At 40.4% G+C, this 16,618-nt stretch overlaps 2 protein-coding genes across 4 annotated transcripts; both read left to right on the top strand.

The window, feature by feature from the left end:
* The first annotated feature begins 5,992 nt into the window (after positions 1-5,992).
* On the top strand, positions 5,993-7,938 carry LOC130698629 (protein saal1-like). 2 transcript variants are annotated; one of them, XM_057521315.1, is made up of 6 exons: positions 5,993-6,235; positions 6,309-6,491; positions 6,555-6,804; positions 6,895-6,975; positions 7,037-7,192; positions 7,254-7,938. In XM_057521315.1, the coding sequence occupies exons 1-6, from the start codon at positions 6,083-6,085 to the stop codon at positions 7,736-7,738; spliced, it is 1,308 nt and encodes a 435-aa protein (XP_057377298.1). In that variant the 5' UTR covers positions 5,993-6,082; the 3' UTR covers positions 7,739-7,938. The 2 variants fall into 2 exon arrangements, with proteins under 2 accessions (XP_057377298.1, XP_057377297.1); XM_057521314.2 differs by having other exon boundaries at positions 5,995-6,235; positions 6,288-6,491.
* Positions 7,939-8,507: 569 nt separating this feature from the next.
* Positions 8,508-16,288, top strand: LOC130698634 (uncharacterized). Of its 2 annotated transcripts, none has more exons than XM_059494405.1 (4): positions 8,508-8,659; positions 13,137-13,602; positions 13,781-13,912; positions 15,522-16,288. In XM_059494405.1, exons 2-4 carry the CDS (start codon positions 13,326-13,328, stop codon positions 15,548-15,550), a joined length of 438 nt encoding a protein of 145 aa, XP_059350388.1. In that variant the 5' UTR covers positions 8,508-8,659; positions 13,137-13,325; the 3' UTR covers positions 15,551-16,288. The 2 variants fall into 2 exon arrangements, with proteins under 2 accessions (XP_059350388.1, XP_059350387.1); XM_059494404.1 differs by having other exon boundaries at positions 8,510-8,659; positions 15,513-16,288.
* Positions 16,289-16,618: the final 330 nt, after the last annotated feature.

Below are 16,618 nucleotides of genomic sequence, written 5' to 3'. Positions count from 1 at the left end.
AGGAAAAGGCTTTTCACGCACTGTCAGATTACGGCTGCTGGAGTCGCGTGCCTATCATGCTGCATTACAGTGTCTTCGATGTCGTCATTTGCCGTGCGTCAGAAGCGCAGCAGTTTATTAACGAGAGATGGGCGCAGATATCATCAGGAATCAAGAACATCCAAGCATTCCTTTCAACGGAAGCGGGATCTTTTTTTCCTGGTTATAAGATAAGCCGGACTATGCAATCCTTTGGTAAGAAACAGTGACTCCCTATGTAACGTGGAGAACCCGTGATGTCGTAAATGATGTTCATCAAAGAGATAAGGAAAATATTCGCAATACCTTACTGATGTGCTACATCCGTTTCCGATTAATTTTGACATACGTCCAAATACAATTGTGCATTATTTTATCTTAAACTGTCGGTTATACGCCGCACGCCACAGTGATTGAATCAATGCTTTGTGCTCATCTCAATAACAAGGTTACGACTATAATCATGTTATTCATGCAAAAAAGACTCATTGAAAAGTGTTACAGGAATTAAATGTGGCACTGGAGAGATGAGCTGGGGTGTCATTACTGCCCTTGGACGTAAGTACGAGTGATGACGACAGGTCTAACTTCTCTCGACGACAACCGGGCATTGACGTCATACAACCGCTTGTTTCCCTCTCAAATGGATAGGAGGTTTCTCCACTCCGTAATAAACTGCGGCGCGGTTTATCATGTAATCATTACTTGGCGGAGCTGAGTTGCTGGTCATCACTCATAAACGGCCACCCATATTTGAGTGTTGGCAGAAATGACGCCGGCTTAGATATTTCCTGATAAAGATTCTATCAAAACTGTTTCCTCTTCGGTCTTGCAAGCTGCGACGCGGAAATCGGCTTCAACTTGTAGAGAAAATAGCGATAGAGTGCACAGTCGCGTTTTCGTGACTATCCGTTCAACAATAGTTGTGTGCCGAGTCATCTAGCTTTGGCATATAGATCTATTACAAGTGGATCGACAAACTTTTATGGGATTTTTCGCCGATAGATGGTGTATCTGTTTCGGGGATGTCGACAAGTATACTTGTCACCTATGGCAATCCGTTTTATATGGCAATCCGTTTTACATAAAAAAAAAAAAAAAATGTCGGGAAAAAAAAAATCGCACTTATTTCTTTTTTTCCGACACGTAGCCATCTACCGCTCAGACTCGTTATTACTGGCGTAGGCAATTTCAGTCCATTGGATGCCATTCGCAGTTAGTTCAGTAGCGTGGATGGAGAATAACGCGTGGCTGGAGGAACAAATGAAAAATGGATAAGATAATACAACAAAAGGATGGTAAGTATAAAGATTATTATATTGGTTTTCAATTATTAATTATTGTTTATTAGATCAAATTATGAAGCTGTAGGCCCAATTATTGGAACAACACAAAATATTAGATAACAGCAAAGCTAAGGATGGTAAGGCCTAATACGTAATGATTCTATTTATTTGCTTTTATTCATTTGTGTTTTGTAGCTCAAATTTTGAGTCTACAAGCTCAGCTAGGGGAAAAAAACAAATTGGAATGGAACAGTTTCCAAACAGTGAAAGAGGTTTTTCAAAACTCTTCCCTAACTGAACGTGAGGATGAGTTGGCATTAGGCGAACACAGGCAGGTACCTAAACTTTTCAAATAAGAATTCAAAATAAGTATAGAATTTTAACAAACAATTATTTATTGTTTAGTTATTCAGTCCACCACCTGACAGTGTGTTAAATTTAAATTCTGCTAGTGCTGCACTAAAAGAATCGTTATATGTCCATGCAGCGAAGGAATTGAACAATTGTGGGACCGTATTTGGGCCGAAAATGGGTGTGGTACGGAAACCGAGATATGGCACAAGTTAAACATAAAACATGGATTAGGTTCTTTTTGGTTTTTTGTCTATCGAAAAAGTTTTTTTAATGCTATTATTTTGTATTCACAGAATTTTAGCAGGGGATCAAGTCAAGTCTGGAAGTGTTACAGGATGGAAGAGTCAGCCTACAGTTGAAAAACACTGAAAGTGCATTACCATTAAGGTATGAGCTGCTTCTCTTGCTAAAGAACAACTTGTCCTTTACGTTCAGAGTGTTGGTGAAGCTGGGTACTTCTATCTACCAAAAAAAATTTTATCCAATAGGAAAGGATTTTCATGTACTGGGAACACAACTATCAACAATGCAACATTCTACAGGTGCTAGTTTATCATTCAAGAGCCTTATACAATGAAGTTAATCTGCAATTTGTATGTCCTTTCCCAAGCTTCCACCAGAATTTGAATCTATGAGTCATGTAAGTTCCATGATCAACAATTGATGTGTTTAACGGTGTTGTTTTTCTTTTCTCAATATAGGTTAATAGTAACATTGGATCTGAAAAGATTCTTGGTTGGGGCAAGACACTGAATAAATTGTATTGATTGGATGGATGACATGACATTGCTATACTTAATTCGGATTCCCCAGACGGTATTTGATATTTAAAAAATTGAAGTGCATATCTGGGCTCCCTTCTTTTCTGAAGCCCCGTTTCCCCTTGACTCATAATAAGCCCGTAGGGGGTCATGCCCCTACTGTACGGTATATATAAAAACAACATATACCGAGGTTTGGAGGGCTCTGGCCGGAAAGGGGACGTGGGGTGCCGCTTAGTCCGATGATGTGTTCACGGAGGGCGACGTGGCTACCCACAAATCCGAACTAAAGGTTAATCGCTCCTGTAAAAATGTTCCAAATCTTCAGCTCTTCTTCCGGCTTCTCTTAGCCAATCACCGGGTAATCTCCCCGGTGGGTCAACAAGGCAGTGTCTCCCCCTGCCTGGGTTGACGGCAACTTTTGAAAGGGCTATTGTGCCTTTTTAAAGTTGCAAAAATAATTGTAATGTGCAGAGAATTGTCAATAAATTTTTTTTTATAAAATGTTTTTTGCAAAAAGTTTTTATTTCATTGTCTGTGTTCGCTTTGTCCACACATTACATTTATCAACTTTTTTTTTTATTTAGCTTGCTCAATTCACCTTTATTTTTTATGCCACCTTTGATGGTAAGCATTGTTTCCATTGGTTTATCGTTTATCTGTAACTTTTTGAATTATTATCCAGGGATTGAACTGGATGTTCAAGGAACAACCGCGCCGATGCTATACCAATGAGCCATGAATCATATGATGTCAGGTTAGATTTTTTCTAGTCACTTGCGGACTTGCATTTACACTTTGAATAAAATTGAAACGTAGGTCTTTATACATCTACTAAGGTTTGAACCCAGGGTAACAGTTACCGCAGCTGAATGCTCTACCACAAAGCTATGAACCTTATGAAAGCTATAAAAAGATAAATATATACTTGTGAAAGACTACATAAACATCCTAGACTATAACATATGATATGCGATAATAGAAAATTTAGATATATCTCGTGGCTCAATGTTAGAGCATCGGCGTTGTACGCTGAATGTCTGGGGATCGATTTTATGCCAGTAAAACAATATACAAGTATAAAATTACTTCAGAAAATATCCAGGTATTGCACGTTGTTCCTTGTCTAAGTTCAAGAATTCAAAAAGTGTAATAAATACTAATTGAATACTAACAGATAAGCTATACAACAGTGGCAAAAACAATCAACAAAAACAAACAAAAACAAAAAAAAAGTTGATAAATGTAATGTGTGGACAAAGCGAACACAGACAATGAAATAAAAACTTTTTGCAAAAAACATTTTATAAAAAAAAATTTATTGACAATTCTCTGCACATTACAATTATTTTTGCAACTTTAAAAAGGCACAATAGCCCTTTCAAAAGTTGCCGTCAACCCAGGCAGGGGGAGACACTGCCTTGTTGACCCACCGGGGAGATTACCCGGTGATTGGCTAAGAGAAGCCGGAAGAAGAGCTGAAGATTTGGAACATTTTTACAGGAGCGATTAACCTTTAGTTCGGATTTGTGGGTAGCCACGTCGCCCTCCGTGAACACATCATCGGACTAAGCGGCACCCCACGTCCCCTTTCCGGCCAGAGCCCTCCAAACCTCGGTATATGTTGTTTTTATATATACCGTACAGTAGGGGCATGACCCCCTACGGGCTTATTATGAGTCAAGGGGAAACGGGGCTTCAGAAAAGAAGGGAGCCCAGATATGCACTTCAATTTTTTAATATCAAATACCGTCTGGGGAATCCGAATTAAGTATAGCAATGTCATGTCATCCATCCAATCAATACAATTTATTCAGTGTCTTGCCCCAACCAAGAATCTTTTCAGATCCAATGTTACTATTAACCTATATTGAGAAAAGAAAAACAACACCGTTAAACACATCAATTGTTGATCATGGAACTTACATGACTCATAGATTCAAATTCTGGTGGAAGCTTGGGAAAGGACATACAAATTGCAGATTAACTTCATTGTATAAGGCTCTTGAATGATAAACTAGCACCTGTAGAATGTTGCATTGTTGATAGTTGTGTTCCCAGTACATGAAAATCCTTTCCTATTGGATAAAATTTTTTTTGGTAGATAAGACCTGGTTGGCAAAAAGGAGGAGAAATTCTTCGTCATAAATTCAAAATTATTTGAAGAAAAATCCTTTCATACCTAAAGAGTCCATGTGATGTTCATCTCTGCAATAGCAGCAAAATTAAAACATCTTTAGGGCCATTTAAGTACCCAGTTTCCCCAACACTCTGAACGTAAAGAACAAGTTGTTCTTTAGACAGAGAAGCAGAATTATTTGAGGCTTCTAGCTGTGACAGAACTATAAAGGATTGCTGTTGTACTGGATTCATTAACACAAGATGGTACTTCTCATTAGGCAATTTGCATTACTCTATTAATTTACCTCACACCTTACGGTAATGCACTCTCAGTGTTTTTTCATCTGTAGGCTCACTCTTCCATCCTATAACACTTCCAGACTTGATTTGATCCCCCGTTAAAATCTGTGAATGCAAAATAATAGCATTAAAAATACTTTTTCGATAGACAAAAAACCAAAAAGTACCTAATCCATGTTTCATGTTGAACTTGTGCCATTTCTGGGTTTCTGTACCACACCCATTTTCGGCCCAAATACGGTCCCACAATTGTTCAGTTCCTTCACTGCATGAGCTTATTACTAACGATTCTTTTAGTGCAGCACTAACAGAATTTAAATTTAACACACTGTCAGGTGGTGGACTGAATAACTAAGCAATAAATAATTTTTTTTTTTAAATTCTATACTTATTTTGAATTCTTATTTGAAAACTTTAGGTACCTGGTTGTCTTCGCCTAATGCCAACTCATCCTCACGTTCAGTTAGAGATGAGTTTTGAAAAACCTCCTTCACTGTTTGGAAACTGTTCTGTTCCAATTTGTTCTTTTCCCCCAGCTGAGCTTGAAGACTCAAAATTTGAGCTACAAAACACGAATGAATAAAAGCAAATAAATAGAATCATTACGTGTTAGGCCTACGATCCTTAGCTTTGTTATCTAATATTTTGTGTTGTTCCAATAACTGGGCCTGCAGCTTCATAATTTCATCTAATAAACAATAATTAAAAATTGAAAACCAATATAATAATGTTTATACTTACCATTTTTTTGTTTTATTATCTTATCCATTTTTCAATTGTTCCTCCAGCCACGCGTTGTTCTCCAGCCACGCTACTCAATTAACTGCTAATGGGATACAATTAACTCAAATTGCTTACATGCTTGTAATAACGAAACCGACTGATAGATGGCTACGGGTAGAAAAAAGAGAAAAAAGTGCGATTTTTTTTTTTCCGCCATTTTTTTTTTTTTTTATGTAAAACGGATTGCCATATATGACGTATAATTTATTATAGAATTCCAAGTGGTATACTTTTTTCGTCAAAATGAAAATTAAGCCCGACAAAATAAGCCCGACTTTCCCACTATTTAGTATTTTTCCAAAACCCTGTACCCCAAAGCATACGGCAATGTCAGTCCTTCTAGCGGCAAGCTAATGCAATAGTGACATCGTGTAAACAAACAAACATAAATTTTAGAGTGCTTTAGCTTCGTTCGATAGTTTTCTACAGAAATTCTATCTTCTCAGTTAGAAATTTGGAATGTCCACTTCAAACCAAAACTCTGCTGAATTCAGTGTTGAAGAAAACGGTGACTTAAATGCGGAAGATGATGAAAGACTTAAAGGAGATGCGATCGGTGATACGTTGTATTCGGAATCGTGGGTCTTGAAAACTTTGATGAAACTTACTGAGGTATAAAACTAATAGGCAAGTTAAATCATTTTCAACAAGTGGTGTTATTCAGGAATTGCCTTTGTACTCTAAGAAACATAAAAATTTTGAAACTCAAGAGAACAATGCAGTTGAACTGGATGACTCTTTGGAAACAGACCTGTGTTTGTTGTGGGACATGTCTGCAGATAAAGAAGTTGCACATTGTTTATTTCAGCACGACATTTTATTCTTAACAAAATGTGTCATTGACGAAAGCGTAGCCCCAAGATTAACGGTAAAAGTGTTACTGAGTGCATATGACATATTACTTTCACTGAACATAAAACTTTAAATGTAGGAGATTGGAATCGGAATCCTAGCAAACCTATCTTGCCAACAGAAAATAGGACATGAAATCCTATTAGATAGTGAATTGCTAACTAGTGTAGTAAATTTGATGTCTAGTGAAGACTCCCAAACAATTATTCAGATTGTTCGGCTCCTAGATAATTTGATTCACTATTCTAAAAATAAATCCTGTAGTATGCTTCTTAACGATGAAACCTTATGGATCTCTGTTGCGTTCATCCTTGAAAACTCTATAAACGGTAATTATTATCTCTGTATCATATTGTTTTCTTCACCGCCTACCCCTTCGTCCACTTATTAATGTTTTTGTTCTAAATTCGTTTATGCAGAAGAGTTGTTAATTAGATCTGCCAAGTTTCTCGACAACCTAACTAGTCATATGGAGCACGACGAAGAAGTTCCATATAAAAGTAGGGGCTTTTAATGCTTGCTATTGTGGTCACAGGCTAATTCGTATTCTTGATGTTTCAGACATTCTTAGTGGGATAATAGAAGCCCAAAAGCAACTGCAAAGTGGCAACTCAGATGTCGCGTTTGATTATCCGCAAGACGTTCGAGATTCATTTGCCGCCCTGGTTTCGGCGTTGTACAATTTCAGCAGAAATAAAACTATGCGGATTGAAATCGGTATTTACACGTTATTTCCATTCAGTTTGAAGCTGTTTTAAGTTTTGCTTATCGGTTTTAGTGAATGCGCGGGACCATGTCGATACGTTCTTAACGTTCTACTTTTCCTTTCTATTGAAAAGCGTCTGCGATTCGACAGAGGAGGAATTGGCCAGTTTAACTGCAAGTGCCGTGCAAGCGGCCACGATCTTCTTCATCACCATCAGTTCAGCACCACAAGATTCTAAGATATTGGAGCTGGTGGGCCACATTGGCAGTAGACTAGAGCCATATGTGGACGGAGAAAACGAACTCAGCAAATATGCATCTGATTACAGCGACGTAGTCGGCGATTGTTTCCGTAAACAACTCGACTTGTTTGCCATCGACTATTTCCTTGGTTTGCTCGAGTCCCTCAACACCAAAGCCCTAGCCTTCATTCTACACGCAGCTCATCGAACAGTACCTGACCGGCTCCAACAACTCGTAGATGCCGCCCAGAGTAGAGGATCATTTAACAAAGTGATTGAAACTTACGAATCGTGTGTAAGGAACGCTGTCCGCTAGATGTCTCGTGTTTGGTTTGAATTGTAAAATTGTAACACAGCAGCCTCCCTTCGTTTATCGATCGCTGTCAAAACCGGAATTCCTGCTCCATCCGCTCTATATTTTAACGCACGTACCTATTCTTGTTCAGCTCACAATACGGTTTTCTGTCGAAGTTCGTCGCAAATACAAAGAGGGAGAGAGATCTTCTATTGAAACCCTAGTTCTTGTGTTTGTATTGTATTCGGCTGTTGTACTGCCTTGAATCCCATCCAACCTAGTCTCCAATCAACCTCCCCTTATTTTTTTTTGTTCGCGTGCAGTGCACGACACAGGCCGGTCAATAGCCTATACCGATGGCTCTAAACCATGCTATCCACAGGCTCGACGCCCAGCAGCGGAGACCGTTAATTAGCGCAGCGGGCGGACCTGGGTACGTTTCTAATACAACCACCCAGCGGGCATTTGATTAGTTCCCTGCATTTACTTTCTGTCGTGTATCTGTCTGCTTATTTACGTATCTTTTTAAACGTTCCCAGAGCATCGTTAATTACCGTACTTTTCAAGTAAACACGGATCGCAAGTGATCATTTGACAGTTTACGTTCGAAATTGAAATAGCGGTTAAAATTAAAAAAAAAAAAAGAAAAGAGAAAAAAAAGAAAAGAAAACCTGGCCAAGCGCAGGGCGGAAATGGCCCAGCTGTTCGGTGATTGGTGGCGCACAAGAAGAGCGCACTGTCCTCACTTCTAACGGCGCAGACGGAGAGGAAGCTTTACCAGTCAGTGAGGGCCAAACAGCAACATATATCCTCCCCTTTTCCCACCCGCTTGCCTCCCATACTAAAAAGTCTTTTGGAAAGGCGAGCTGGGAAGCAGTCAGCTCTGAGACGCACTCGATTCAGGTCGCATACGAAACCTCTTCAGCCGCACTCTTCATTCAGGTACTGACAAATTATTTACCGTCATTCTATTTCCGTTGCGTGTTGGTATCTGTAGTTGTTCCAGCTATTGGCGATCCTTTTTATTCATTACGTAAAGGTCTTTGTTCTGTAAAAGAAAAGGTTATGCGTTAGGGGTTTCCACGAAGCAAAAAAAGCAACTGGTCAAAGTGTGAGGGGTGAAACGGGTGTAGGCTTTTATTTTGGAATGGTTAAAGAAAGGCTGAAAATAGTTTTTATAGTGCAATGATTGCTTTTTCCTGTTTCTGGGCAAGAGAAGGGAATTCAGTGACTCGGATCCCATCTCCTCCGAGACATCAGCTTTCGGTCTCTTGCGTCCCTCTTTTGCAGTCACTGAGGCTTGTGCCGGCGTGAACGATGGCTGATATCGTGCACGAGCGCGGAAAAATGAATTATTTTTCCCTTCCCGCCATTGCAAAAGGGAAAAAGTAAAAAATTAAAACCCAAACGGCGATAAAACGTATCTGCAAAACTAATCGCTTTGGTTATTCGCTAATTCTAATGTCAACTTGGGCCGACGAAAGCTCAAGTAAAAATGTAGAACTTAAAGAGGGATTAGTGTTGTGTGCGAGTGGGAGGCAAGCAAAAAAAAAAAAAAAAAAAAGACGTGAACATCAGCAGTGACTTTTCAACGCGTGCCAAATCCGATTCCCTTCGTGTGAATTGAGCCGAAAAGCGCCCTCAAGTCCAACTAGACGAGAAACTCAGTGATGTGATGAGACGGTCGGGCTATAAAAAAGCAGCAGCGTGTGTGTATAGCCATTCGCAAGTTGTTGTGTGTATATACTGGCGTGGCCATACGGCTACGCCATATAATATTAGAACGATCGAGAAGACGATGACAAGTCTTCGCTATTTCCTCCGTTTCCCAGTTGACACTGTCTTGGCTGATAGTCTGGCATATATAGAGCCGGAAGAGCGCTAGCGTTAGCCAAGCAAAAAGTTTTTGGTGAAGGATAAGGCGATGAGCTAAGCTGAGCCCATTCCGCCGAGATAGACACATCAGCGTCAGGCATGCGGAATGTTATGCGAGCAGATAGAGCATACGGTAGGCTGCTGCTTATGTAAACGAGAGAGAAAGAAAAACAAAGCGAGAAAATAGGGAAACGCGTTGGCCCGAGACGAGAAATGACGTGTGTTGACAGTCTCAATCTACGCGAAATAAGGGTATTTTCCATACGAGTACTACTCTAAGGGATTCTTTGATATGGGATTCTTGTTTTCCATAGACACATTCTAGGCGTCTTTCATCTTTTTTCTTTTCATTCTCTCGCTTTTTTATGTGCTATCCGGTGCAGAAGAGCACCAAAGGGATGGCAAGACCAACGCACATAGACACAAGCGTAGCAATACGAATAAGTGTACACATACTAGACAAAAAAATATGAGTCGGAAAGCAATAAAATGTCAAGTAGCCCTTACCTATATAAACGTCTACGCAGACCATATTAGACAGGTGGATTGAAAAACATTGGCGAGTCCTGAAAAAAAAAAAAGAGGAAAGAGATTTAAGTTTCGGATAGACAAAACAACAAGAAAATTCATATCGCTCGGGTTAACATGAACACAAAAGGTATAGGATCAAAATAATCTGAAGGGGAAGGTAAGACAATAACTCAAGAGGCATAAATCTGATCTATGGTCAGTCTGGGAGTTTCTTTTGTATTTTCTTAAGTATAATTTCTCCCCCCTCCTCGTTGGTCGTCGTCGTCATAGAGGCGCCGTTTTGGCTATTTTGCTTTCGGGTAATTATATTTAAACATAAAACCCTCTTTCTCTCGCTGGATATAAGCTGGGCCTCTCCGCATGCCCATTTATTATGCTGATTGGTTCTTCCCACTGACCACATTTTCTTTCTTTTTCTGAAAAATATAACGGATGGAAGAAATGAAAACTGAGGGGGGAGAAAACAAATTTAAAGGCCCAAACAAAAAAACTTGTTGCCGACCATCATCAGAAAAAAAAAAAAAAGATTTAATTCCTTTTCTTATTTCTTCAACTTGTGTATATACTAGCCGTTAACGTCCTTCTTGAATTAAACCTTTTGTAGTGGACTACATAGAGAGCGACGGAATGTTTTTGATTGGAACATTAAACGTATCTCCACTATGTTGAAGATTAAAAGGGGGAAAGTTGTAATAACTATAGAGAAGCCAACAACCTTTGCTACTGCCGCCCGCCCTCCTATTTTCTTTTCCTTATTATTCTCGTTTCATCTGCAGCCGAAACGAAGTTAACCATATACCTAGAGAGTTCCGTCAAAAAAAAAAAATCGATCCGCTTTCTTGGCTGTTGCCCGGTTGCTTTTGCCTCGCGACACATCTAAACTCATCCGCCATCAACTGTGAATATGTTGGCAATGATGTTTTGTCTATGTCACTATGAATTGAAATCCGTTGAAAAGTTTGGAACAATCGAATAAGGAACAACAAAAGAAGCGTGAACATCTACTGGTTATAGACATTTGTTTTCACAGAGTGCAATTTGAACAAAATGCTGTTCGAGTTTCAAAATAAGGACTGTGCAAAACGACGCTTGTTCTTATTTGAAGCTCTAATTAATTCACTGAACCGAAATAGTTTGCCATTTTGCACGTTCGAACGGTGGTATTCGAAAAATAGATGTTTCCCTTTACTCGCCATCAATTGCTATGCACGTGCACTGTCACATTATTTTTTACTTGGTTAGGCAATTGAAAGCCTATTTTTCATCGAAAATGATGTGCCGTACATTGTCGGCACACAGCATTACCTGAAAGGACTGACGAATCGATCGGAAGTCCTATTTTTATTTCATCGCTTTGATGTGTAGATTCGGTGATCTCAGTCGAAAACGGAAGCTTTAGAAAATATTTCTTTTTTTAGATTGTGGAAACATCGCCTGCGTATAAACAGTTTGTAGTTATTCAAAAGCGTGGCAAGACACGCGAGACGTGGGGTTTTTTTTCTTAAAAAAAAAAACGCGAGGCTTGTAGTGAAAATGTAAATCATTTCGAAATAGATGAGAAAAAAGAAATGAATTCGTGACTGGTGCAGAGTTCGGTCGCGATAGGGCCCCCTCCCAGTGGATGCAGTCTTCTACCATCCGGGCACATGAATTTCTATCCAGTTCTAACTGACTTTGTAAAAGAGGAGTGGGAGGCGACGTGAAAAAAAAATATATAGGAGATCAGCGTTGTCGTGCCTTATCAGTCGAACGAGAAATAGAACGCAACGTTCCACTGCTAGTAATTTTCTACATACATTTAGTAACACAATGCCCGTCGATCTACACAAGTCTATCCTGCATTGAGGGGACACGCTTGATGAACGGTGGGTAAAGACATGCTCGCATCACTGCCAATTCAATTATGGATAAAAGACGAGAAAACAAAAAGGAACTGGTAAAATCTCTGAAAAATCATTGCCGAGATATAAATAACTGATGGAAAATAAGATCAATAAGGGGGAATGAAGATGATGGATAGCGAAGGTTAAATCCCATAGGTTATTATTAGCGTCGGGGACAAGAAAAGATTGCGGTACAATCGAAAATCACTTTTTATCAAGGCCGGCGGTCATGGAATTGTTTTGTTTTACGTAGATCACGATGGTTGATCTCTAGGGAGGAGTTTTACCAGTATAGTCACGCACTTTTCAAAAGTTGACAGTCTAGTATGTCGCAGTGGCCATTTCGAGTGGTAGGGGAACCGAAACGAATAATGCGACAAGTTGAACAACAAAATGAAAGAGAAGCGCGTTCCGGCTAAAAAACGGGGACAAATCGAGGTCCAGCAAGCCCAAGGCTACAACATCCAAAAGGAGAGATGGATAGATAAGGAATGGATACAATCCAGCCAACCCTGAGAATAAAGAGAGGACGCGCTCCTACATAAGAAGAGAGAACTTGTTATTATTTTACGACGGATATGGACTGAGGGGCGGGAGTTGTGTGCAAGTGAACTGCTCTTATTGCAAAGTGCACGGCCCCGTGAAATGAGACACTACAGCGTCGTATAGAGAGCCGACGCTCGTTGATGTCGTCGTCCGGAGTGCAAGTGAAGGGGAAGCCTTTCCATTCCATTGTACCACTCCGCGCACACACACACACACACAGATCGAAACAGCCTTTCACGTAGGGTTGCCATGGTGACATTTCCTTCTTTAACCCAACTGTGTAGGAAGTTCATTTATACGTGGCGCTTGCCATTCTTCTGTAGCGGTTAATTAAGTGGCCTGTCTTGTCACACACATAGACGGTCTCATCATCAAACTGGTTGGGCCATCTGCTTTTCACTATGTTTAACGAACAAGAGTTTCCGAGCTACCGTAGTGCATATAACCGAGCCTACATCGCTGCTGTAAAGGGATAGGAAAGCATTTGGTGACGAGACAACGACTTTCCTTCTGATTACTAGAACACACACACGCCACAAAACTTTTAAAATAACAGCCAATTCTTGATGTTCTTGACGACGTAGATTGGAAACCGCTTGCTGCCAACAGAAGAAGAAAAAAAGTCCCTCAACTGTCACGAGCCCTACAGCCTCGTTCGAATTACCTCTTGGGTATCGTCTAACTAGCAAAAAAAAAAAAAAAGAGTCTCTAATTCGGGTCGCAATAAAGAGGAAGGAAGGCAGAGCCCATAATACGAAATAAAAAAAGAAATCATGAAGTGGACGCTGTTCTTACTGTTGGTCGTCGGTGCTGTCGTCCTGGCCGCTTCCCAGGATCTGGAAGAAGATAACGAGCTCTTTGCCGATGATCAGGACGAAGCTTCGACGACCGAGGACAACAGCAGCACCGAAGAGGACGAAGATGACCAAGTCAATCTCCGCGTCGTTCGATCGGCTACCCAGCCGGAAGGAGCAGGAAGAGGCCGCAACAGGGGAGCTGCCAGAGGGAACGCAGAGCAAGGAGAAAGACGCCGCCGGGGAGAGGGTAAAGGTAATATCAGCACTCGTCCCACCTTTTTCTTTTTTCAGGCTCGATAATTCCTTCTTTTTTTTTCGAGGGGGGACTTGTGTGTACACAGCACATTGTGCACAGAACCGACGTCTTATTGCAGATCGATTACCTGATTAAATCGATCGTTCTTTTTGTTCATTTCTTTCTTATTGAATAGCTTGCCGCTACACCAAGGGAGCCTGGACCGAATGTGACACGGCCACCAATCAACGCACCCGCAGTCTGACGCTGAAGAAAGGCGACAGCAGCTGCGAACCGTCCAAGACTATCACCAAGAAATGCAAAAAAGGTCAGTCTCTTTTTCACGCTTCATTCGTTAATGAACGTGACTTACGTGCTTAGATATTTATTAATTGGGGCTTACTTTCTTTCCATTCCGACGTGTTTAAAAAAAGGAAAGAATTCCGAGGCGTGTGCACATTCAGCGGCTTGTTGGCATTCTTTGTATATTTAATCCTAGTTCTTCGTCGGCTTTTTTTCTTTCTTTTGAATGGTGCCAAGATTGAATCCCGCTCTTCGTGTAAATACGTCTGTCTGCGAGCAATCTTGCGCCCCAACCAAAATGGATTCCACAACGACCGAGCTGAAAGAAACGTAAAAAGAGAATAGGGGAGAGACGTATAAATAGAAAGAGGAATCTGTTGAGAAAGAAAAATATGCGTGATTATCTAATGTGTGTTTGACAGAGGCAAAGAAAAAGACGAATAGAACTCGTCGAAAACACAAACAGAAAAGAGTCGAATCACCTTGTTAAAATCCCGGATTGCTGGTGGGGAGTAGTTGACAGCGAATTCAGGTCGAACCTCGTTATGCCTATATGGGGGTGGGATGATGGCTTCTTCAATAGAGTCTCATTCAATTAGCGAATGCATCCAATCCTTGGCCGTCCAAGAGTTCAAAGCTCAGCACTTGAAGGCGCACGTACTAGCGCTCACGCACGCATACAATAGGCGATCGATATTACAGCTATGCTGATGATAGCTGACGATATATAGATTACCCGTCTTCATCATTTTAATCACACTGCTAACCTCGTTTCGCTCCATCCATCGCCTTTAGTTGCCATCGTCGGTTCGTACGGTTTTCTTCTTTTATTTCATTCTTTTTCCAGCACAGCTTGGCTCCAATTCAGTTAAATTTGAACTCGGCTACACCACGGCATTTTGCTTCCCCCGCTGTTCAGCAGATGCATTTACGACTTTAATCTCCACAACTTTTTTTTTCTCTTATATCGCGTACGAAATTGCGCGAAAAGGAAATTGGGTTTAATATCGCCGTCGTCAGGCAACGAGGTTGTTGAGCACAATATTTCAAATAATTCGTACTAGTAAAACCCAAGATAATAATGCGCCATCGTTTCGGCTAATAGCGTTGCTATGGATACCGCCCAATCCACTACATCAACAGCAGTCGGGAGAGTCGTGCGACGAGTTTCCTTCATTTCACGCTGCGCAGCAAGAAAATATTGCCGGGAGTTACACATTTTTTTTTTTTTGTGCGAATAATAAAAGCTCGGTGGTAACGATTAATTCACTCACAACTTGAAGGATTCCCACCAGGATGAACGGCGAGCAAAAGCCTTTTTTCAATGCGGGCGGTCATTATATTTGGCAGCGACGCGTTTGGCGGTTTTAAATCAAAGTTTTTGTTGTTGTCAGTCGACGTTTCATCAATAACGCCCCTCCCATGCGTGCGTGAAAAAAAAATTTTGAAATCAATCTCGTGCGGGAAGATGATAACCTCCATACCACCGAGCGCTTCGAGTTGCGCATTTTCATTTGTTTATCTGTTCAAGCCTTTCTGCAATAACCGCGTATACTAACGACAAAATGTTTTCTAACAAAAAATAACCATTAATAAGCTCTTATTTCATTTCACGAAATGAACAGGCGGTGCAGGCGGAGCCGGTCGCCGTAACAGGAACTAGAAAAACGATAAGAAAATTGAAAAACTAAAAAAAAAAAGGAAGAATAAAATTACAAAAGGTCGCCTACTCAACAAACTTGCTAGCCTGGGATTTCAAACGAAAAAGAGGAGAACTAAGTAGTTAGAGCAAAAACATGGAGAGATCAGTACGCAGATCTTTCATATCCAGCGAAAAAAGGAAATAATTATGTCAACCAGCAGCCATCAGTGAAAGTGATCATTTTTTTTTTTATGTTCCAAGAGAAAACTCCCACACAGACCACGATGATTTCTACACACTTACGTTTCCGTTACGCCATTAGTTGACGACACTGTTTTACTATCAGCGCCGGCCATGCATTTCCTGTCATTCTGTTTTGCTCGCAGGATCATCTCTCCCCCCATTGTTCGTTAGTTTGCCATCAGCCTCTCAAATGGGTGGCAGCGCACACACAGCCTCTTTTTCATCGCAGCCAACGCTTTGTTTGTTTAAAAAATAAAAATAAATACAAAAAAATATTCTTTCTCCATTTTTGTGTTTGTGTGTGTCTGCGCACGCGTACAGCACAATATCATTCACGTCCGAGAAAATCCACCCGTTTCCCCCCCAAACATTTTCTCCGACGCATTTTATGCTATTAAAAATATCTCTCTCCTTTTATATAATCCTCTTATCGGTCAATGTAATCGCTAATCGTTTTCATCAATTTCTATAATCTAGTGACAACAGAAAAAAAAATACACATACATTACCCTTCCATCTGCTGTTTGATTTTTAATTTGACGCTGCGCGTAAAAATGCAACGAAAAAGGTAGAGTTACGTGGGCGTTTCATCGTTCATAGGTGAACTTACAATAAGCCTACACACGTGCCATTCGCATCACCAGATTTACGTTCGATTCTAATGTGCGGTTCTGAGAAAACATTTTGCTATAATCTAGGCTTTAACGTACTGTAACATGAAGCCGCATTTTTTTCCCGCGGATGCTAGATATCGTTTACGCATATACTCGCATTTGTTTGCATGAACATGCAAATTTCTTTTTAGGACTATTCCCTATATAGATTTCGATCCATTCAATCTATACT

The sequence above is a fragment of the Daphnia carinata genome, chromosome 3, assembly GCF_022539665.2.
Source record: "Daphnia carinata strain CSIRO-1 chromosome 3, CSIRO_AGI_Dcar_HiC_V3, whole genome shotgun sequence".
In the NCBI taxonomy this organism is placed as follows: Eukaryota; Metazoa; Arthropoda; class Branchiopoda; order Diplostraca; family Daphniidae; genus Daphnia; species Daphnia carinata.
Note: the sequence above shows the minus strand (reverse complement) of the source record. Positions and strands in the feature narration are given on the sequence as shown.

Excerpts from the sequence above, each read along its gene's own strand:
- LOC130698629 (XM_057521314.2), top strand. The coding sequence starts at position 6,083 with ATGTCCACTTCAAACCAAAACTCTGCTGAATTCAGTGTTGAAGAAAAC. Across the intron at positions 6,492-6,554 it reads GCGTAGCCCCAAGATTAACG|GAGATTGGAATCGGAATCCT; the intron begins GTAAAAGTGTTA and ends CTTTAAATGTAG. Across the intron at positions 6,976-7,036 it reads CGAAGAAGTTCCATATAAAA|ACATTCTTAGTGGGATAATA; the intron begins GTAGGGGCTTTT and ends TTGATGTTTCAG.
- LOC130698634 (XM_059494404.1), top strand. The coding sequence starts at position 13,326 with ATGAAGTGGACGCTGTTCTTACTGTTGGTCGTCGGTGCTGTCGTCCTG. Across the intron at positions 13,603-13,780 it reads CCGCCGGGGAGAGGGTAAAG|CTTGCCGCTACACCAAGGGA; the intron begins GTAATATCAGCA and ends CTTATTGAATAG. Across the intron at positions 13,913-15,512 it reads CACCAAGAAATGCAAAAAAG|GCGGTGCAGGCGGAGCCGGT; the intron begins GTCAGTCTCTTT and ends CGAAATGAACAG.